The 22,859-nt window shown below is 40.4% G+C and overlaps 1 protein-coding gene across 3 annotated transcripts in view; it reads right to left on the bottom strand.

Annotated features, from left to right (window-relative positions):
- tet1 (tet methylcytosine dioxygenase 1) overlaps positions 1-22,859 on the bottom strand; it is a 48,797-nt gene that overhangs the window by 20,549 nt on the left and 5,389 nt on the right. Inside the window, exon 1 of one of the 3 annotated variants that reach the window (XM_057342763.1) lies at positions 231-652. The exons of the other annotated variants lie outside the window; for them this stretch is intronic. Coding sequence (XP_057198746.1) covers positions 231-272 — 42 coding nt within the window. The 5' untranslated portion in view covers positions 273-652. Of the gene's footprint in view, positions 1-230; positions 653-22,859 lie in introns of those variants that run through there. 3 annotated transcript variants of the gene reach the window in all.

Here is a 22,859-nt window from a genome sequence, read left to right as displayed (position 1 = left end):
CATAAAACTTTATTCGTATTTATCTTTAAAACGCGCTCTCTCTCTCTCTCTTTTATCTTTGCTTTGTCAAAATCCTTACACCCTACCTAAAACAAAAAACAAAACATTAGCCAGGACTCGGATGCCAACAAGAACACACGGTACACAAAGCTATCAGCACGCGCGCAGTCACAACAATCTATTTCAAGCATCTGACTGAGACAACAGCCATGAAAAGCCTCTCATTGTACCTTCTCATTCCTCAGAGGCAGACCCTCAGTTTTGGGCAGCATAATCCTAAAAGGTGGCCATCTTGCCTCCCTCGGCTTCGGAAGAATAAGTGGCTGTAGTGGCAGATGCAGAGCGCGCAGCCCAGGTTTGCATGATCAGCGCTGAGGAGAGAGGCTTCAGATCGCTGCTGCCGCAGACACCCGACGCATGCCTTTCGCAGACGCAGACAGCGCCCCGCCAGCCAATTGCGGAGGGACTCTAGCGGCTTGTAAATGTATCAGCCATGCCTAGACCCTCCTAAACAAAGGATCCCCTATGTGGTTTCTTACTCTACAAGTACGCACGAGGGGGGGAGGTAAACTGCGGTCCGGACACTCACGACACCGGACTGGAGTTCAACAGAGAACGCTGGCAAACTCACTTGCTTGAGACAGTACCAAGATGCTTTTGTAAATAAGAGGCATTTAGCTTGTGTTACATTACTATGAATGCATTATCGGCAGTATAATCATGTCTACAATGTTATCGTCATGACAACCCAGGAGGGAACGTTATTACTCAGAGGTTGCTCATTCATAGCTCGTGAGGCTCATTAGAGGTGTCAGTAAAATGGCATATTTTTCTAAACAAAATAAAAATAAACTCATTGTATATATAATGTTATATAGGTTAGTTAATATATAATGTTAATATATATATAGGTAGTTATGTCATGAGCATATGTCAAATTATTTGAGGGACAAATGTGATGCACACAACGTTTGTTCATATTAAAATCTCTGACTTTTGATTCTTTAAAAACCTTGGTATTGTGTTAAAATCACAGTTAAGATTGGTCTCACTGTTGTCAGAAACATACAGTGTGTCTCATTCGTGATGTTTCTTTCCTATGGGAAACGCTAAACCGCACCAAAAGTCACATGACTGTGTCAATAAAAATAGACACAAATGCACAAAATAGAAGGAGAAAAAAGCGGCTCATGATGCAACGCAACATTGACAAGGCATTTAAAATACAACACAAAGAGCAAAAGCGAAGTGCACGAGTTATGACTAAGCGTGCAGCCGCACAGCTGTTTCTCTACAAGACGTCACATCGCGTCACGCTCTCTTTTTTCAGGGAGGATATCAGACACTTGTTCAGGGTACATCGTGCTCTCTCTCTCTCTCTCTCTCTCTCTCTCTCTCTCTATGGAGAAGTGTGTTTAGAGTGGATGTGAGAGTGCAGCCGCAGACTCTCAGCGCTGCACTGCAGCTGGAACACACTGTGATGTTAAGACCAGTCTGTCTGCACAGCACAGCACACACCATCATCTACACACAAGCATATGGAGGTCACATGAGGACAAGGGAACCCGACAGCTACTTTTAGTTTGCGCTATTCAATACAGACACGACTCCAGTCGATGAAGATCAACTACATTTTCACAGCAAATCAATCACATCTTACCTTGTTTGCTATAACAATATTTTTATACTAACATTGATGATATATTAATATATACTGCATATATGTTACATAATAACTATATAATGTGTATGTTTTGCTGATCCATCTATCTCTCTCTGTCTTATCTGTCTATCTGTATCTTTCCATTTATCTGTGTCTATCTTTTTGTCTGTGTTATCTGTCTGTACGTCTTTTTATTTATCTATCTACCTGTCTGTCTGTTCATCTGCCCATCTATCTATCTGTCTGTCTGTCTTTATATTTTTTATCTACCTGTCTCTTTGTTCGTCTGTCTGTCTGTCCGTCTGCCCACCTGGTCTGTCTGTCCTTTTATGTATCTGTCTGTCTTTTTAATTTATCCATCTATCTGTCTCTATATATATCTGTCTGTGTGTCTATCTGTCTGTCTTTTTTTATCAACAACAAAGCACATTTTGTCTAGTATTTTCGCAAGCATTCTTCAACAAGTTAAATAAAGTCTTAAATGAATGCAAAGAGTATTGAAAATAGGAAGCGCATTAAGCCTGGCTCAGACTACAGGAGTTTTAAAATCCTGACAGATTTCAAATTCTGGTTGTAGCACACACATAAGGAGAATCTTAACAGATTCTCTTATTTAAAATCTTAAACCTGGCTCAAACTACAGGAGTTTTAAAATCCGGAAAGATTAAAAATTCTGGTTGCAGCACACACATAAGGAGAATCTTGACAGATTCTCTTATTTAAAATCTTAAACAAGCTCACACTCATCAGTGTACAACTAAATTACACATATTTTACATATCCATAGGATATGCAGTTTTGTAAAAGGAGCTAATAGTAACCGTTTTAATGGGTTTACTATTTTTAGATGTTGACATCACATCTACATTTGAATCTCTTTTTCAAGCACTACAAAAATAGGTTTGCCCTTTGTAAACTTGCATTTATGAATGTGAAATGTCCAGATAAGAAAACTTTGGGGGGGTAAAGTTGTGTTTATAAATAAGCCTAAAGGTAGCAAGTGCAAAAATAAAAATTTAGAAAGTTTGATTGGAAGTTTTTTTATTTCATAATTGCACATCAAAAGACATTCTAAGACACCCAAACTACAGGATAATATTAAGATTATCATACCAGAGGACGCCTCTTACGTCATCTCACCGGGAAACAGAAGTAAACAAAGGGACATCGCAAAGTTAATTTCACGTGATCTCACCTGGCAACGGTTGTGTAACATCTTTGTCGCTCTCTGAATGATTCTCTGTCTGTCTGTCCAAAGCCGCGGGAACGTATTTTGAGCAGGGGGTGCTATAATGCTTTTTGCTAGGGCTGAAGTTATGACTGTGGTTTGGGCGAGCCGCTTAAGTTTAATGTTAATAAATAACGGAAGAAAAAAAATAGTCGCTGCCGAGAATAAAGATGAATGCCAATGTGATTATAAGATACAGCATAAAAACAAACACATAAACGCATGTTACCTGTATGCCTATAGCCAAATAACAATCTGTTGAACGAAACTACAAGCTGCGCGTTAGCAGTTAACTTACCCGGTACATTTAAAACCGACACGACTTCTCCCCAGCTCCTTTCCTTATCTGTGCGGTTGTGGTATGTTTTGGAGGATACATTATATAGACAATCATGTTGTTCCTCCATCACCGCTGTCCAACGGTCCCTTGCAGGAGCTTTCGCGGTCGACATTTTTAAAGGTCTGTCAGTCACCTCCGTCACCTTGCAGATGTGCCTCTCATTGGCTGTTGCGAAAGTACCAACGTCATCACCCCGATTTAAAATCCTAAAGATCAAACATGTTTGATATGATCGGGGCGGCCCCGATTTCTCTCGGAGCAGATCGGGAGGTGTAAGATTCGATCTGTGAACGCCTCACATTACGTGATAATCTGGGCCGAACCTCGGACCCGATCGAGGTTCTGGACCCGATTTTTTCAAAGATTCTCGGGAGGGGAAATCGGGGTAAATTCTGGCCGAGAATCCTGTAATCTGAGCCAGGCTTTAGACCTGTTTAGAGCGACAGCTCTTAAAGGGGCCGCGTTCTTAAACATGCTGCTGTGACTCCTGTCACTAATGTTAATCAAAGAACAAAAGAAAAGTAAATGAGGATTCTTCTGTATTTCGTGTATTTAGCAGTAAAGACTGTAAAGTGTTTGAGAACTTTATTTATTTTCTGTATATTTCCTACCTGTTAGACAGGCACACTTATTATAATGGGTTTGATTAGTAGAAAAAATAATATATTTAATAAAGACATCAATTGCAAAGCCAACAATATTAGAATGTTGGCTTTCATTCATAAAATTATACTGTTAAAGAAATGTGTTGTTTCTACATTAATTTGGAGGTAAAATGTGAAATTATTAGAATGTAAAAGTATATTTAAAAACATAAAAGCTGTGTGTGTTTAGTTAGATAATTTTTTTTAATCGAAAGACAGCACTAAAATAAACATGTTAAACAAAATAAACAGTGTATGTTTAATTTCACTATACGTGTGCAATTAATCGCACAAAAAGGGTGTGATTAATCGCGATAAAAATTTGTAATCTATTGACAGCCCTAATATATATCTGTCTGTCTTTTTATATATCTATCTGTGTGTCTGTCTGTCTTTTCATCTATCTTCTGCAGGATTTATTATCTGTTCCAAGATAATAAGATCTTTTAAGATGAGTTTTTTTGATGGTAGTGCTTTTTGTTGTGCAGCGCCTAAACTATGGAATTCCTTACTATTACACATTTGCCAAATGGATTAATTTCCCACTTTAAAGCTCAGATCCAACTACCAAGCTTGATGTGTAATGTACAATATATATTTCTATTTTTATTTCACAAATGCTTGTATTCTGCTGCGCGTGAGCCAGAGGCTTGTTTTTCAGGAAAATGACGGTGACGAAAGCTCCGCACAGAGGAGACGGTATCCTATTGGAACAAAACGCAAAATGCCAGGTTTGTCACCGGAACTTACGACACGCCTGCGCCATTTGAAGGAAAAACAAGCCTCTGGTTCACGCACAGCAGAGGGATAACGGAAGCTAGACATTAACGTTAATAGCGCTCTCAATATGAATATTTCTCTTAAACAAATGCATCAATTCGCTTCAGAAGAACTTTTGACCATGGAGCCGTGTCGAGCCGTTCTTTGATCCATGGATGCACTTTTTGGAGCTTCAAAAAATTGCCCCCCATTCACTCCCATTCTACTGCCTGGAAGAAAAATGATATGTGGTATTATAACTCCGACTGCATTATTTTTCAAGAAAGTCATATTCAGTCAGGATGCCTTGAGAGTGAGTAAAACATGGGGAAATTTTGTTTTGCCTCTGAAATATCGCTTTAATCTCATTTGTCAGTTACATGCCTATTCATGTGATGAACTTCACTTGCATATTTTTTAATGAGGACAACAGACATTTTATACTTGTGCTACAACCGTTTGGCCTCTGTAGAACCAGTGCTATGTGCAAAAAATGTTAACGTACAGCCCTGTAATCACTGCTTGCCTTTGTTCTAGCAATCATGGAGAGTATTAACAAATGTAGGTGGCCGCAGATGACACTAGGTGAAACGCCTATAAGCAAACTTGACCAATCAGGATCCGAAACAATTATATTGACACTTCAAATGAAATAGCATTTTTTCATCTTAGAACAAGTAATATTTGTACTCGGACAAGTGAATGACAAATTTACTTGTCTGAAGGACAACCACATGGCAATGCTTAATGTCAAGCCCTGGGAAAAGTATTACAGAATCCATTTGGCCTTTTGCATACATCTTGCTTAAATAAAGTACTGTAGACAGTTTCTCTGGAAAATACAAGACCCTGTGTCTGTCATGTTGAGTCAATATAAAATGACTTTGTTTGAGTAACTCAAAGTCATCGGACAGGTTTTTATGTAGTCTTAATGGCTGTTAAATGCTAAACTGGTCCATCTGGATTACTTAGTTTAGCTTCTACTTTTTGGCAATAAAAGAATCTACACAACCCCACCATACTTTACCTGCGTTATACACTAATCTAGAAGGGATTTTTACTTGCTTATTTTATGAAGTAATTCATTTTCTACCTAGCTGAAAGTGATGCTGTAAAATCCACATGGGTCCAAACTAAGACATTTCACCTAATCCTCCCCCTGATGAAACTTTCCTCTAAAGCATAACACACACAATAGAGTGACCATCTCTGTGAGCATGTCTAAACCAGCCATCCATAATCAGCCTGCCTGCTGTGTTCTCTGATGGCCCAGTATTGTTGCACAGCTTTGTGTGATAACAAGTGAGGCAGCTGATGGAAATCGGTTTGAGTCGTGCAGTGAGTCAGCTACCTCGAGACAGCCTGCTTCACGCTTTTACATAGAGGGACAATAGAGTTGTGGTATTCCATTGGAAACCGGATAAAGAGGCCGAATCTTGTTAATATTCTGAAGCAAGCTTTATACTGTACGTGCTGGAATGCTGACAGCGCGTTTCTACGTGCAGCACCGGTAATCAACGTGTGACTAATAAAAATGTCAATCCTTGCATGTTTCATCAAGTTCGATCCTTTTGAAAATTGTTTGGCTTGTCCGAGTACAAAAACCTCCGCTGTCAAGAGTGTCATGAGTTTGTACTTTCTTTATCTTCTGTTTAAACAAATGTAAACTTACAAACAGTGCTCTGATTTTCCAGTGCATCCCAAAACTCCTCCCTTCTTTGTGTTCTCTCACATGTGCTTGATTGCCAATTGCTGAAACATGTCCATATGGTGCCCAGCCTTCATTACTCACAAGCAGCCCAGGCATAAATCACCCTTCTCCTCAAGTTTTGGCAAGCGCAGCCCCTACACCACTGCAATGAGTCGAGGTGAGGTGTCACCTGGTGATCAATGGCTCTTACCAAAACAACACCAACTCAATGAATGAGCATGTCGGGCAATGGAAGGAGACTCCAGCTTCATCCATCTGAATCTTCTGGTGAGAGAAAACACTGAGTTCTGTGCCAGATGGATGTGTACCGTTGATTAGTGTCTGAAAATATGTTTTATCTATGTTAAATCATAAAGAATTGTGTATAAAGTCGGCACACCAAATCTCCAAAAATAAAAAGTAAGCAGTCTGCCAAGTTGTAAATCCGAAGGTGAATGAATAACAAAGTTATTGGCTTGGAAAAAAGGGATTTGACTCTGAATCACGCAAACGAGTCATCCCTAGTCCGAGTCGCGAACCGCCGCGGATTTAAGTCACTACATATAGTCCCCGCCGATGTTCTGCTAGGACTGCCCGTGAAAACGTCACTCTTCTCCACCAAACACTGTAGCTCGTGAGCCTCATTCGCGGTAGACCAATCACATCAGACTAGACCATCTGACCAATCACATCAGACTAGGCTAGCGGAAAGGAGGGGATTAGACAGATGAATCGCGGAACGAGTCAAACAAGAAATAAGGTAAAAGTAACTAGCTATTATTACGAAATAATCGTGTTTTTACACCTATGTACATACACTTGTTGTTGGAAACTCCATAAACCAAAGTAGGACCTTAAGAATCCCTAGTTATGTACTTTTTAATTAAAAGACTTTCTGTCATGGCTCTGCTTCATTTAGTCATGTTTTCTTGGTCCTGTAGCAGAGCCATGACAAAGTCTTTGGTTAGGTGTGGAGAGAAACATATTATTGTTCTTTTGACAATAATATGCGTTCTCTCCAGTGTCTTGTCATTGGCCCCACTCCTCTCGTTTCCTTGTTATCCTTCCCTGAGTGTTTGATTAACCACACCTGCCCCATGTCGTTATCCCTCGTTTGTCCCCTATAAATACCTTCTTGTTTCTTTGTCTTGTGTTCGTGGATTTCGTTGTGTACGTTGTGTTTGTGGATGTACCTTGTCGTGTGCTTTGGACCTTGTGTGCTACGTTACTCTGTGGATTACCTGTTGTGGATACCCTTGTCTTGTCTCGCATCGCTTTTCATTTAGACATTGTGTCGCTAGTTTGTTTGGTTATTTTTTGCTCCCCTGTGAGAAGTGTTTTGTTTTAATTTATGTTTTGTTATCGTATCCGTTTTTCCCCATCGTGGGTTTTTGTTTAGTTTTTTGTGTTTAAATAAATATCCTTTTTTGTTAACCCCTTCACTGCCTGCCTGCATTTGGGTTCTTTCACCTCGACCGTGACAGAATCCACGAACCAGCTCGAACCCAGCAGGCAGCTAAAATGGACAGTGCAGCGTCGTCCCTACGTTCTCGCCAAGCCCACTTGCTGCTTGGGTTCCGTCAGGGGAGTTACGGGAACCGGGAGTTCGCCAGAGCATTCTCGGCGGTGGCTGAGGAAACCGAGTTCAGTGAGGCAGAGTTAAAAGTGATTTTTGACTGTTGCCTCACTCGGCACCTCACGCCGTCAGAGAAGAGGCTGCTGGGTCCCCTAGGGTTTGCGGATATGGTCAGGTACGTGGTCAAGCGGGACGCTCCCGGGGGTGAGGTTCCAGTTGGAACTTCCGCTCCGCGGTTGAGTGTACTGGAAGATCTCGTCCTGGCTGCAGTTACCCGGGGGGACTCAATACCCTCTGGCTCGAGCTCCACAGCTCTCGGTTCTCCTAGCGGCGCCCGTGGTGAGTGGGGGAGGAGAGATTTGGGGACGACGTCTGCGGTCTCCTCCGACGCAAAACTCCCTCCGGTCCCCACGGTTCAGCCAAAGTTGGCTACGGACCTAGTGGTGCGGAGAAGGAGGGAGAAGCATCGAGGAGGAGCGTCCAAGCCGTTGCAGTCGGCACCAAGTCCGGTGCAGCCAGCATCCCAGCCGGTGATCCAGCCGGCGTCCCATCTGGTGCAGCCGGCGTCCCAGCCGGTGATCCAGCCGGTGTCCAGTCTTGTGTCCAGTCCTGTGTCCAGTCCTGTGTCTAGTCCTGTGTCCAGCCCGATGTCCAGTCCTGTGTCCAGCCCGGTGCAGCCGGTATCCAGCCCGGTGCAGCCGGTATTTAGCCCGGTGCAGCCGGTATCCAGCCTGATCCAGCCAGCGTCCCAGCCGGCGATCCAGCCGGCATCAAGCCCTGTCCAGCCGGCCTCCCAGCCGGCGTCAAGCCCTGTCCAGCCGGCGTCAAGCCCTGTCCAGCCGGCGTCAAGCCCTGTCTAGCCGGCCTTCCAGCCGGCGTCAAGCTTTGTCCAGCCGGCCTTCCAGCCGGCGTCAAGCCCTGTCCAGCCGGCCTTCCAGCCGGTCCCTGGGAGACTCCCAGGGCCAAAGACTGTTCCCCCCAGGACTTCCCCTAAGTCCCCTAGGACTACGCGCCCTCGAGCGCAGCCGGGGACTAGAACTGTTCCCCCCTTGGACTCTTTTGTTCCCCCCTTGAACTCTTGTTTTGACCCCCCCTCCCATGTTTGTTATTCTTGTTGCGTCACCCCAACCCCATGATTATCTTGTCTTGTTTGCCTCTGATTTTGTTTTCCTTGTTCTGTCTTGTCATGTCACTGTCTCAGTCTGCCCTGTCTCGTCCGTCTACCCCTTGGTGAGCACCTGGAGGTGCTCATTAAAGGGGGGGCTTCTGTCATGGCTCTGCTTCATTTAGTCATGTTTTCTTGGTCCTGTAGCAGAGCCATGACAAAGTCTTTATTATTTGACAATAATATGCGTTCTCTCCAGTGTCTTGTCATTGGCCCCACTCCTCTCGTTTCCTTGTTATCCTTCCCTGAGTGTTTGATTAACCACACCTGCCCCATGTCGTTATCCCTCGTTTGTCCCCTATAAATACCCTCTTGTTTCTTTGTCTTGTGTTCGTGGATTTCGTTGTGTACGTTGTGTTTGTGGATGTACCGTGTCGTGTGCCTTGGACCTTGTGTGCTACGTTACTCTGTGGATTACCTGTTGTGGATACCCTTGTCTTGTCTCGCATCGCTTTTCATTTAGACGTTGTGTCGCTAGTTTGTTTGGTTATTTTTTGCTCCCCTGTGAGAAGTGTTTTGTTTTAATTTATGTTTTGTTATCGTATCCGCTTTTCCACATCGTGGGTTTTTGTTTAGTTTTTTGTGTTTAAATAAATATCCTTTTTTGTTAACCCCTTCACTGCCTGCCTGCATTTGGGTTCTTTCACCTCGACCGTGACACTTTCGCATGGCGTGTGACGTTTCGAGCTGCGAAAGTCTTTTAATTAATATATTTTTTATATTTTTGGAGCTTGGAGTGCTGACTTTATATGCAGCCACTTGAGGTTGATGTGCGTCTTCTCTATGTTAAAACATCACATATCCTTAAATAAAGACCTGATGATGGTGTTGATCAACCTTCAGGTCAATCAGAGCATAAAGTTTAATGGTGTGTGGAAAAAAGTCAGATAAGTCTTGAACTTACTAACACAACAATCTAGCAAGCAGTCGATTAATTTTAAACTTGTGTAAATAAATAAAAATATGTTCAAATACCGAGCAGTTTGGTAATATCGTTTAAAAAACATCAGTCATGACTAGGGTTGGGAATCGAAAATCAATTCCAATTTGGAATCGGAATCGAAAGGCTAGGAATCGGATCGGAATCGAAAGGAATGAGTCCCTACTTGAGATTAAAATTTGAATTCCTCTTATCAATTCCTGTGTGCATATTTTCAGAAAAGTACATGCGTTGCATGATCTGCTGATATCTCAATAAAGCCCTTATGAAAATTATCGATATTTTTTACTATAGTAAGCATAGTTTAGCTATAGAATTTGCATTAAAGCACAGGAATCACAAATTAACCATAGTTGCATTATAGTAACTGCAGTTTAACCATGATGTAGTTCAACTATGATAATACAAATTGTAATAAATCAGAAAAGGTGTGTTTCTATGTTTAAATATACACAAAACGGTGCTCATAAATATATATATATATATTTTGCAAACAAGTCAATAAGCAGGCTAAATGACCATACAGGTTGCTATCTAAATGTTTTACTTCAACTGTGGAATCGAAACTGGGAATCGATAAGAATCGAAATCGATAAGCAGAATCAGAATTGGAATCGGAATCGATAAAATTGAAACGATTCCCAACCCTAGTCATGACGTAAATGTCTAAAAAAGAAAACATTTCAGATTTTTTGCCAGTCTCTCTGCTATGTGCATCATCGACCTAAAACTTTTACTATACATAACTTTTTGAAGTATCATAATCATTCAGTTATTAAAAACTATATATAATATATCTTCCAACTCTAACAAATATGTGGTCCACTACCCCAAACATGATTTTTTTCCAGCTCAACCTCAATAATTCTCCAAATTAAAATGTTCTAAAATGCTTAATAATCACAACAGTACTAGGAACTTGATGATTATGTGGTAATGAGCAAAAGTGTTTTTCAGAAAAGCATGAGTCCATGCTTGGACAAGTCCCTGAAGTCACACATAGTAAATGAACCCCACGGACAGCAAGAACAAAAACGTTTGTTGAGAACCCTAATCCCCTCTACAAGGCAATAAAATCATGTTTCAATGGAGCGAATACGACTTTCGTTCATTAGCTCTCGTGCTGGCTAACACACATTATTTAATATGAAATCCTAAAAGTGTGAGTAAGTCTTGGATCGGGCTTCACACGAGAGTCAAATAAAATTAGGAAGTGGGTGAAGTGTAGTGGGTTAAGAAACCGTATTGCTCATACCGCCCTCATACGTCCTACACCATCACTTGTGATTTCACGCATTATGCATTCATGTCCACGTGGAAAACAAAATGATGCATGAAAACACTAGCTAAAAAACAAGACCATCTTCAGAGTGGATAGTTTTGCTCCCCAAGATTTCCTTCGTCTGGAGAGAAGCGTGAGTGAACAGGAAGAATATCTGCTGGTTTGTTTTGCGCTAACAAGTGCACAAGGACAATCGAACTGATGAAGTTGACTTCGGCAATTAAAAATATACAGGAAGGGCTCCTGATCACCATCATTGTGTTTGTCATGACTTTATTTTAAGCTGATGATGATTCATATAACACACCGCACAACCTGTTCGGTTCTCTGGGAAGGATTAGCTTGTGTGAAAAGAACAGTGCAGGAACACCTGGGACTGCACAAAAGAAGCTGAAAGATTCAATCCGTTGGCTTGTTTAGAGGCCTGACATTGAAATTTAAATCACTATTCAACTGTAAAGATGTGAGGACTGTGGAGACATTTTCCAGGACTGACATACCTCTGCCATGGCAACTGGTGTGGTCTATTAAACGTTTTAAAATATCCCATTGTCGATATTGAGAGACACTAATCCTAGGGTAACCTAAAAGTGATGAGATATTTTCAGATGAAAGATGCTAACTGGGGTAGACCTATACTAAAAGCTACTTATAAACAAGCCACTTCATGTTGGGTCTAAATGCAAAGAGACTCATCCAAAAAAATGTATTCATAAATTTATTCAGCCTCATGTCATTCCAAACCTGTATGACGTTCTTTATTCTTCAGAACACAAAAGACGATATTTTAAAGAATGTTGGTAACCGAACAACACTGGCCCCCATTGACTTCCATTGTATGGACAAAAAACCACTGAGACATTTCACAAAATATCTTCTTTTGTGGAGCACGCTTGTGCTGACATTTCACGACTCATTCGCTCACTTTCTTTCACATTAGCCTCCTACCAGCTGTATTCGCTGGCCTGGCTCATAAACACTCATGCTGGCTATTACCAAGCATCACACATAACATTACGCATTGCATTCCCTGCCCACAGGCTCCAAGACAAGCTTTCATACTTTTAAATAGTGATTAAATAAAACGATTGTAACATTGACAGAATTCTACTTCACAGAGCCGTAAAGTCATGACGTCAGTTTGTAACTGACGGGCTAATTTGCCATGGGTTACCTCAGGAATTACAGTGGTTTCCCATTTATAAGTAAAATATGGACTGTGGTTTGCATCACTTGAAGAGTAGATGAATTACATACAGTCATCTCAAATGCGAATCGTGTGCTTTCAAAATGTAATTTAATTAGCTCTAAAAGGACGTTAAAAGGTTTTATCAAACATGTTAACTCACAGAGTTGAAAACATTGTGGACAGAATCCATTCTTTTATCTCCATCTAAAGAAGATTAACTTCACTCGTTTGTGGTATATAATGTTAAACATCTCACATGAATATGCGATTTACATTGGTATTTTTATGTGTCGCTTTTACTTGTCACTTCACTGGCTTCATGTTACTTGAAAGCTTATGAAACCATCAACTACTATAAGATGCTTATGTTATTAATAAAAAAAAATCATTTTACTTTTTTATTTTAACTCATGAAAGTGACTCATGCTCATGAAAGTGAGCACCATTTAATAAACAGCAGCCACAGGAGAACTGGACCCTAGTTGAGGATGGGTTGTCTAAAGATTTTTTTCCAACACTTCACCTTTGGTTCCTTGCCACAGTCACTGTAAGCTTGCCCACTGGAAGATACTGACATTACCTGTAAAACCTAATTTCTTGACAATTGGCGGGTGCAGATATTTGTATGACGTCAGGTGGAGAGATGAATGTTAACATGTGAATTTGACTATACAGTATGTTTAGGTTCATGCTCCATTTGTCTGTAGTTTGCTTAAAGGGATACTTTAGCCAAGAAACAAAATTTCCACGTTTTACTCACCATCAAGGCATCATGACTGAATATGACTTTCTACTTGAAGAAAAATGCAGTCGGAGCTAAAATACCAAGTATTAATCTCTTCCAAGCAGTAGAATGAGAGGCAATTTTTTGAAGATTCAAAATAGGGATGGAGAGAGAGAGAGAGAGAGAGAGCGAGAGAGCGAGCCTTAATTTAGCATACTTGTTTTGCTCAATTTTATTTTGTTATATTGTATTATATTGAAAAGCAAGACAAAATATAAAAAGCACATTTTGACCATTCAGTTTATGCAATAATGAAAAATTTGCTAAATAAATAGAAGAAATACGCCATGTTTGGTATACAGTATTCGGCCAAGTGTTTAATTTTTATTCGGCTTCGGCCAAGAATTTTCATTTCGGTGCAAAAAGTGTATCCATCGATCAAAGAACTGCTCGACATGGCTCCGTGGTCTTAATAAAGGTCTTCTGAAGCAAATTGATGCGTTTGTTTAAGAGAAATATCCATATTGACAGTGCTATTAAGCTTAATGTCTAACTTCTGTTATCCCTTGGCTGTGCATAATCCAGAGGCTTGTTTTTTCCAGCAAATGACGCAGGCGTGTGTCGTAAATTCTGGTGACGAACGCAACATTTTTCGTTTTGTTCCAATAGGATACCGTCTCGACTGTGCGGGAGCTTTCGTCACCGTAATTTGCCGGAAAAACAAGCCTCTGGTTCACGCGCAGCCCAGCGATAACTGAAGTTAGATATTAAAGCGGCCCTAACACACGCGGTTTCTGCCAATCTCATATTAATCTTGAGTACCTATAGAGTAGTATTGCATAAGCTCTGTATACTGTGGTAGGCTATATGAGACCAGTTTTCTTTTATTGCACTTATGCTTTTTGTTGTCCTTATGTTGTTCCAATTGCTTCCATTCTTTCCCTCATCTGTAAGTCGCTTTGGATAAAAGCATCTGCTAAATGACTAAATGTAAATGTAAATGTTTTGCATGTAGCACAATGCATATTGTGAAAGTGCTACATATAAATATAAAACTGATATATGTCGAGGTGTAAAACGCAGTACATCATTTAAGGTAGGGCTGTGTATTGGCAAGTTCCTCCCGATACGATACATATCACGATAGATGGGTCACGATACAATATATTGCTATGTATTTCAATACGATACACATTTGTGATATACTGCAATACTTTAAATAGAAAATGTAAAAGTAGAGCTAGAAATACAACATGCTGTGCGCCACCGGGGCTTTTCTGTAAGGATAAGTGTAAAAACATCCCTTACCTCTGCAGAGTGGCCATGATGTGCGATGCATGGACCATTAGATCAGAGGTTTGGGTTCTCAAACTGTGGCTTGCGCCCCTCAAGTGGGTAGCACAGGGGAATAAGGTGGCTCACGCAAGTCACTTGGCTGTTGTGGTGCATTACAGTTAAATCACTGAACATGGGCAGTATAAAACCCCTGGTTCATCCGTGCTGTAAATGCGCTGGTGTCACATCCGTGAAAGCACAATAAATGTCATTGTGACTTTTCTTAATAAACTTTTTGTCTAATGCACTGCAGTAGCCAAGTGACTTGTGTCATGACATGCGAAGCCTACAAACAGCATTATTTTATATAACTCATTACTCCATGACTTATTTTGAAAACCAAAGCACACCCACACATCAGCTCTGAGAGCTCCAAGCCTTCTTATATTTTTCGCCATGCTCGCTTCCACTTACTTTTGGCCGTATGTATATGACATGATTTAAAAAAAATGATCAATAGTAGAGGTATCACTATCGATACACTATCGAAAAAAAAATAATATTGCGATAGTTACATGTATCGATATTTTTGCACAGCCCTAATTTAAGGAATTACTCATATTTTCGTTCATTTAACATTTACAAAGAGCTATTAAACATTAACAAACGAGCAGACATTTCTTAATGATGAATTTGGAAGCAGCAAGATATAACCGAATAGCACTTAGGCCAAAAGTGCATGTGTATCTGGCTCTGGTATTAGATGTCAAGGTGATATAGGCTGACACCATGGTAACCATATCACCTTGGTTAATCAAATAATATCTAGCAAGGGCTTCAAAAGAGAAAACAAAGCTCATGATGATGTTTAACAAAAAAAGTAGGAAACACATAGTATTAACCCCCCAAAAAAGAGTGCTTTCTGATGAATATATCTACAGAAACATTCCTACAGTATGCACATTACATCATTAAAGGGGGGATGCAACAGTGTTTCATGCATTCTGACTTATTTACAATGTTAAACATGCAGGCTTCTCATGCTTAACATGGTCAACTTGTCAAAAAACGAGTGCTTGATACACTCCCCCAGCACGACATGTTTTCGTAACAGAGAAAAAGAGATCCTATTCGTTTTATTGGGCAATTCTCCCGGAAAAGCACGGCAAGGCGAAAGAAAGAGCCGCCCATGTGCCAACTGACGAGCGAGATCCGCTTACCATCAAGATTGGCTGCGCTGTGGGCCTGCAGCTGCAGCTAGTTACTCTTGCGATAGTGAAGTTTAGTTGTGTCTGTTTGTTCACGGCATTGTGATGGATGTTATATAAACGGTGGATATTATGCTGGATTTACAGATCGATTGACACTGATGGATGGAGCGCTCCCAGCGCTAAAAGATGTCAGACATGAACAGCAGTGCGGTAAGTGAAACTAAGTCATGTCTGTGTTTTGTTGGCAATCGGCGCGAACGTGCATAATGTAAACAACATAAACTTATAGTGAATCAATAGTTATGCAGTCATAATGCAATGATGTAGGCTATTGTGTGCTCGTGATTTAGTTCCTCCACCATCGTATTTTTCCAGAAATAATCGTACAGCTGTATCTATCTTTTATAAATAAGATCAAACCAAATACTCTTCGAAGATACAAAGTATGCAATACTACTCAATAGGTACTCAAGATTAATATGAGATTGGCAGAAACCACGTGTGTTATGGCAGCTTTAAAGTAAAACAAACAAAAAAACTGCTCCATATTTATTAATAGCTTTGGTCTTCAGAGACTTTATGGGAAAAAACAACGCTGTTGATAATGGATAGTTTGGATAGATTTTGGCACAGCAGAGTGTCCACTGAGAGCTGTACATTCATCGACCCTCATGTCCTGTGTTTATGTTGTGTGTGATCGGTGCCAATTTAAATTGCTCAGATGATATCAAGAGTCAACCCTGAACTTCAGCATGTGAATCTTTCCTGACATGCTCACTAGATTTGCTCTACGCTAAGATCACTCACATACACATGCATTAATGCATTACAGTTTCAAGACATTATCATACATAGACACAGGGGTCCAAATATTGGAATAATGTGCAGATTTTGTAGTCTCAGTAGGACATTGTTACTTTAATTCACCGAAGTGGCAGTTAACAGATCACAATGTACAGTCAAGCCATTATTAATGTGAAAAATTACTATTACAACTTGAAAAAGTATTCAGAACCTCTTAAACTATTTCAAAGTGTTCTCAATTAAAATCCTCCAAGCACAACTTCCCTCTCCCTGGCATTATAGCTGTCAGCTCATGGGTTAAGATCCAAAACACTGTTTTCCAATTGTATCCCAATGTCTTTGTTTCTTTGCCCAACTCTTTTCGTTTTAAAAGTGACTTATTATTTGGAATTAGTTTTATAAGGCCTGAGTCTTGACTTCACTGTTGTACATGGTTCATGCATGTATGTAGAGTTTAGTCTTTTCAGTCTTTTCAAGCATTATGCAGCCTTAATAAATGATGGACTGACATGTTTCTAGAAATGGACTACCCATCTATTACAAACTCTAAAACTAGGTTAATCTTTTATGGAACAACACACCTTTCAACTATGTTTCATATACACTCACCTAAAGGATTATTAGGAACACCATACTAATACGGTGTTTGACCCCCTTTCGCCTTCAGAACTGCCTTAATTCTACGTGGCATTGATTCAACAAGGTGCTGAAAGCATTCTTTAGAAATGTTGGCCCATATTGATAGGATAGCATCTTGCAGTTGATGGAGATTTGTGGGATGCACATCCAGGGCACGAAGCTCCCGTTCCACCACATCCCAAAGATGTTCTATCGGGTTGAGATCTGGTGACTGTGGGGGCCATTCTAGTACAGTGAACTCATTGTCATGTTCAAGAAACCAATTTGAAATGATTCGAGCTTTGTGACATGGTGCATTATCCTGCTGGAAGTAGCCATTAGAGGATGGGTACATGGTGGTCATAAAGGGATGGACATGGTCAGAAACAATGCTCAGGTAGGCCGTGGCATTTAAACGATGCCCAATTGGCACTAAGGGGCCTAAAGTGTGCCAAGAAAACATCCCCCACACCATTACACCACCACCACCAGCCTGCACAGTGGTAACAAGGCATGATGGATCCATGTTCTCATTCTGTTTACGCCAAATTCTGACTCTACCATTTGAATGTCTCAACAGAAATCGAGACTCATCAGACCAGGCAACATTTTTCCAGTCTTCAACTGTCCAATTTTGGTGAGCTCGTGCAAATTGTAGCCTCTTTTTCCTATTTGTAGTGGAGATGAGTGGTACCCGGTGGGGTCTTCTGCTGTTGTAGCCCATCTGCCTCAAGGTTGTGCGTGTTGTGGCTTCACAAATGCTTTGCTACATACCTCGGTTGTAACGAGTGGTTATTTCAGTCAAAGTTGCTCTTCTATCAGCTTGAATCAGTCGGCCCATTCTCCTCTGACCTCTAGCATCAACAAGGCATTTTCGCCCACAGGACTGCCGCATACTGGATGTTTTTCCCTTTTCACACCATTCTTTGTAAACCCTAGAAATGGTTGTGCGTGAAAATCCCAGTAACTGAGCAGATTGTGAAATACTCAGACCGGCCCGTCTGGCACCAACAACCATGCCACGCTCAAAATTGCTTAAATCACCTTTCTTTCCCATTCTGACATTCAGTTTGGAGTTCAGGAGATTGTCTTGACCAGGACCACACCCCTAAATGCATTGAAGCAACTGCCATGTGATTGGTTGATTAGATAATTGCATTAATGAGAAATTGAACAGGTGTTCCTAATAATCCTTTAGGTGAGTGTATATAAAAAGTTATTTCTAGCACCAAAAAAAGCAATTTAATATGATTACTCCAAAAGGTTTTGGAGTAATGGCTGTTGAAAATCTTTTTTTCCCAAACAATGACAATGTTGTTTTTTACATCAGTGGTATTCTATATATTTAGAGTGGAAGTGAAATGAATAAACTGCCTGCAAAAACATTTGATTGTGATGTGTAAACTCATGTAGGCTATAAAACAATATTTGGTGAAGAAACACCATCTAATGGCTGATACTGACACTACACTGTGAAAATAGTAATCCTTTCAATAGAAAAAAAGTCTAAAACACGCCAGTATCCTTAAAGTCTAGAATATTTTAAAATCCCTTCAGGTATTCAAAGTTCTTATGTACTCTAGCCTTAATACATTACTGCATTGGATAAGAGACATATGACCAGCATGAGAAGAACATCCTGACTCCTATCAGACATAAAAAAACACTTATACTACCACCATGGACGGTAAGTGTCAAAAAAACGTAATGCCATACAAAACACTGCTCAAAGGTGCTGCCACCATGGGGTCTAAAGCAGTACTTACCCAACACAGTCACATACTGTACATTGCACATGCTGAGAAGTCAGCTTTTCATTCACTAATTGTAAACAAAACTATAACGTGAAACATTCGTTGTGGCCCTTAGCTTTGTAAAATAGGGACCTTAAGGTCACCTTTTTGATTTTCACATTCCATATACTTCCTTGAGAAAAGAAAGTCTTTACCCAAACATTGTGAAACGCATTGTTTACTTCTAAAACAAAGCAGAACCCAGGGGAGGTCTTGGCTGCTGTACTGACTGTGTTGCCATGTCCATTCATTTCACACAACTTCAGACTAATCGCTTCCTAAAGTTGCTTGTAAATATGAAAACCTCACAGATATGGACTTATTGGCCCCCTTAGCACAACGAGGCATGAATAACCACACGTTACAGTCGAATATCACCATCTACTGTTAAAACTGCTCTTTACATAAAAAAGGGGTTATTTCCCATTTCTTCCCATGTTTGTGTCTGCCACGGAATCTCTCCTTCCAAAAATTTTGTGTTTATTGATTAAAAAAAGGCATTCAGTTCTTGTGAACAAAAGACCAAGAAAAGCCTGTAAAGTAAGTTCCATCTTATTTTGTTTAAAGTATGTTTTATGCACACTTATGTTATTTTTTTAGAAATTGAAGAATTCTCCTGAATGTTTAAACAATTCCCTCCTAGTCAGATCCTCTAAGCTCAGGTTGAGTTTTCTTAACAATATCTGGCAACACCTATGGGACCACATGCGTAACCCTCCAGCTACAGAACTGCACAAAAAACATATGACTTAAAACCTTCCGATGAGCAAGAAAGATGTTTAGTAATATCAGAACTTGTGATGTCAGTAAAACATTTCTCAGAACATGTGACATCAACAGAAACTTTATTAGTATTACCTCAGCATCCTGCCTGGCCTCAAAGTGCTGTCATATGTGATTAAAACCACACGGGAGTGCACCAACAGCCTGCATTTTCCCCTTATTACATCCTACTGAAAGTGCCAAGCATACCACATGCCATTCATAAGTAAACTTTCCATTTTCCACTAAAAACATTTGAATAGTTGTGACTCTAAAGACCTGATGAAGACTTGATGAATCATGAAATTCAAAGCTGATGTAAAATGACTGTAAACACATTTTAACATACACCTGAGTTGATGTGGCAAGTTGCTATGCAGAAACACCTGCAAAAAAAACTATTGTTTGAATGTTTATTAATCTAGCAACTGCCTTGCAGTTGTGCAATATGCAATATGTTTTATATTGTGTAAAAGAAATTGATTAGAAAGATCTTTAAAATAAATAACCATTAATGTACTGAGATGTATCCTGAATAATCCCAGCAAATGTAAAGCCTAAGTGAAAAGTAGATGCAATGACTAATGAAGACATGTTTCAGCACAAGCTGTGAAATGTGGTATGTGATTCTGTCTAGCCCAGGGCTCATCACGTTAAATAACACCAAAGACAAACCTAACATACACACAAATACAAAGAACCTTACATAAAATGTGACAACTGATCTCTCATACTGGATGGCAAACCATTCAACATGTTGATATGTTTTAATTACTTCTTACAAAAAGATAAATGCACATCTTATCCGTAGATACCGACTATCAACCTCATTCAATCCCGTCTGGCAGTAGCAGCATTTGCCGTTATTGTCTGATGTGATATTATAGGTGTGGACACAGGCTAATCCTGATCGTCCTGTCGAGACAGCCATTTTTATCCTTATACACCCAAACAGACTTGATTGAACCTGTTCAGGAAATGAATCGAACAATAAAGGCAGATATATACGCTTAAAATTATTTTTTTAAATCTACAATAAAAAACGGCAGGGAAGAGCATAGCCGATTAGCGAGTGTGCATGCGTTTAAAACAGACACATAAGTGTTTTTACACATCGTGCAGAGGGTGACTGCTCGCACTGAAGTGAGTAGTTAGTGAAGTTTCCACACTTCCTCTTACAAAAACCTATTTCCACTTAACATATCATGTGATGTCAACATGAATGCAAACATGACAATCCTCTTTATTAATATTTTGATTTCTGTTTGATTAAAGCTGGCTTTTCTCACACAATCCGCAAACACAGTGCACCCCGTCCTAGGTTTTCAACCGACCCATTCACACTGACGATACCCTGAATAACCACATGACTATGACAGATGTGACTTCAGGTGAACACTGCTCTACATTTTAGGGAAATGAGAGACATAGACCTCAACTGATGTAATCTCACCATCATCGCTGCTCTACCATATTACTTCTAAAAGACAGACACTGGGCAGAAGCACCAATCACAGCAGAGATCCATCATGACTACACAATCCAGTACTCCCGGAAGTAAGCGCTGCGCTGGTTCTCTCGGCAGAAAGCCTATGCATTTTTCCCATAGACTTGGAAAATCGCAAAAAATAAGCTCTGTGATTAACTGTGGATGTTTACATGTTTTGTCTATCAAGATAATCTTTACAAATCAACACCACATTTGTTCATTTTGAAGCAGAAATACAATCGGCGGAAGTATAACGCGAACACGATGCTATATAAACAGACTTCACTTAAGGTCGCTCGATATCAACGTCACCACCACAAAGCCTTCGACAACTCTTTCAAATTTTATTAAAAATGTGTTCCCTGATAAGTAATTATTCCGTGAATGAATCTGCATCAACGTTTTAAGAGACTTGTGCCACGTTGCATTATTTGTGAGCCTTATCTGTGTGATGACGTCAAACGTCCCCGCCAAAGGAAGTATGTCGGTACACGATCCGGGATGCCTGCACGATCCGTTCTGCGCATGCGCATAATGACGTAGTAAACAACTTCACGGTTTCTGTCGGTACACGATCCGGGATGCCTGCACGATCCGTTCTGCGCATGCGCATAATGACGTAGTAAACAACTTCACGGTTTCCCTACACTATTGGTATCAAGCATGCGATGAAACGCTTGACGGCCAGACGGCACAACTGGCGGCATATTTTTGTAGGCTACGTCGTGTTTTTCATTTAACAGTTCACGGCGGGTCTATTTTGATGTTTTAAAATGTAGCTTACGCTATGCATTACGATGTGTTTACGTGGTTGCCAATCCAAAATAATAAAGGAGTTGTTACATGAACATACACGATTTTGGTTACATGTGGAATAAAGTCTGAGTCTTGAGAGTCTGTCACTGCAAACCTTCAGTTTCCTCCATACTCCCCTTTGCGATTCATTGCTGCATGGCATTAGGCCTACTTAACTTGCCGTGTTTCGATCTGAGGTCAGTAGTATTGTCAAAGACGGTTTTTATTAAAAGCTGCTAATATTAGTTCACTTTAAATCGACTCGTTTTGTATTAGTATGGGTCTATATATAGGCTAATATATCTATCTATATAATCTAAATGAGGAATAATCCCTTCAATGGTGGTTACAGAACACAATAAGGAACATAATATGCATTTCTGCCTAGACTATCTGCACTTACATGAAGAAAGAACTACAAACAAGTCTGGGGAAACGTTACAGAGTATTTCAACGCATAGTGTGCACACAGAAGTGACATGAGACCAGAGGTGGACAGTAGTGAAAGTCGCGGTACAAAGGTGCTCAAGCGTGGAACAGATCGTGCAGTGTCGTCGCTAAACAGAATTGTCTACTACGTCATTATGCGCATGCGTGAACGGATCGTGCAGGCATCCCGGATCGTGTACCGACAAAGTACTCACATTTAGCAACTTGTTAGCAACCACCATTTTTAAGATGCAATAATGGCTTGTCTACACCGGGACGATAATTGCACGCGTTTATCGTCAACGTTTAATGCCTCGTGACTAAACAAAGGGCGCCAATGTGAGTGTGCACACAGATGTGCAAAACGGCAGGCGTAAAAGCGTCTTTTTGTTTTTAAACGCCTCTGGCTCGTTTTTTTTTGGTTTGACACATAGCATTAAAAACTGGCCGACCAATGAGATTGGCGCTTTTGTTCACGTGCCT

Source organism: Triplophysa rosa, linkage group LG9 (assembly GCF_024868665.1).
Source record: "Triplophysa rosa linkage group LG9, Trosa_1v2, whole genome shotgun sequence".
NCBI lineage: Eukaryota > Metazoa > Chordata > Actinopteri > Cypriniformes > Nemacheilidae > Triplophysa > Triplophysa rosa.
The sequence above is the reverse complement of the archived record's forward strand: the minus strand, read 5'-3'. Positions and strand labels throughout refer to the sequence as shown.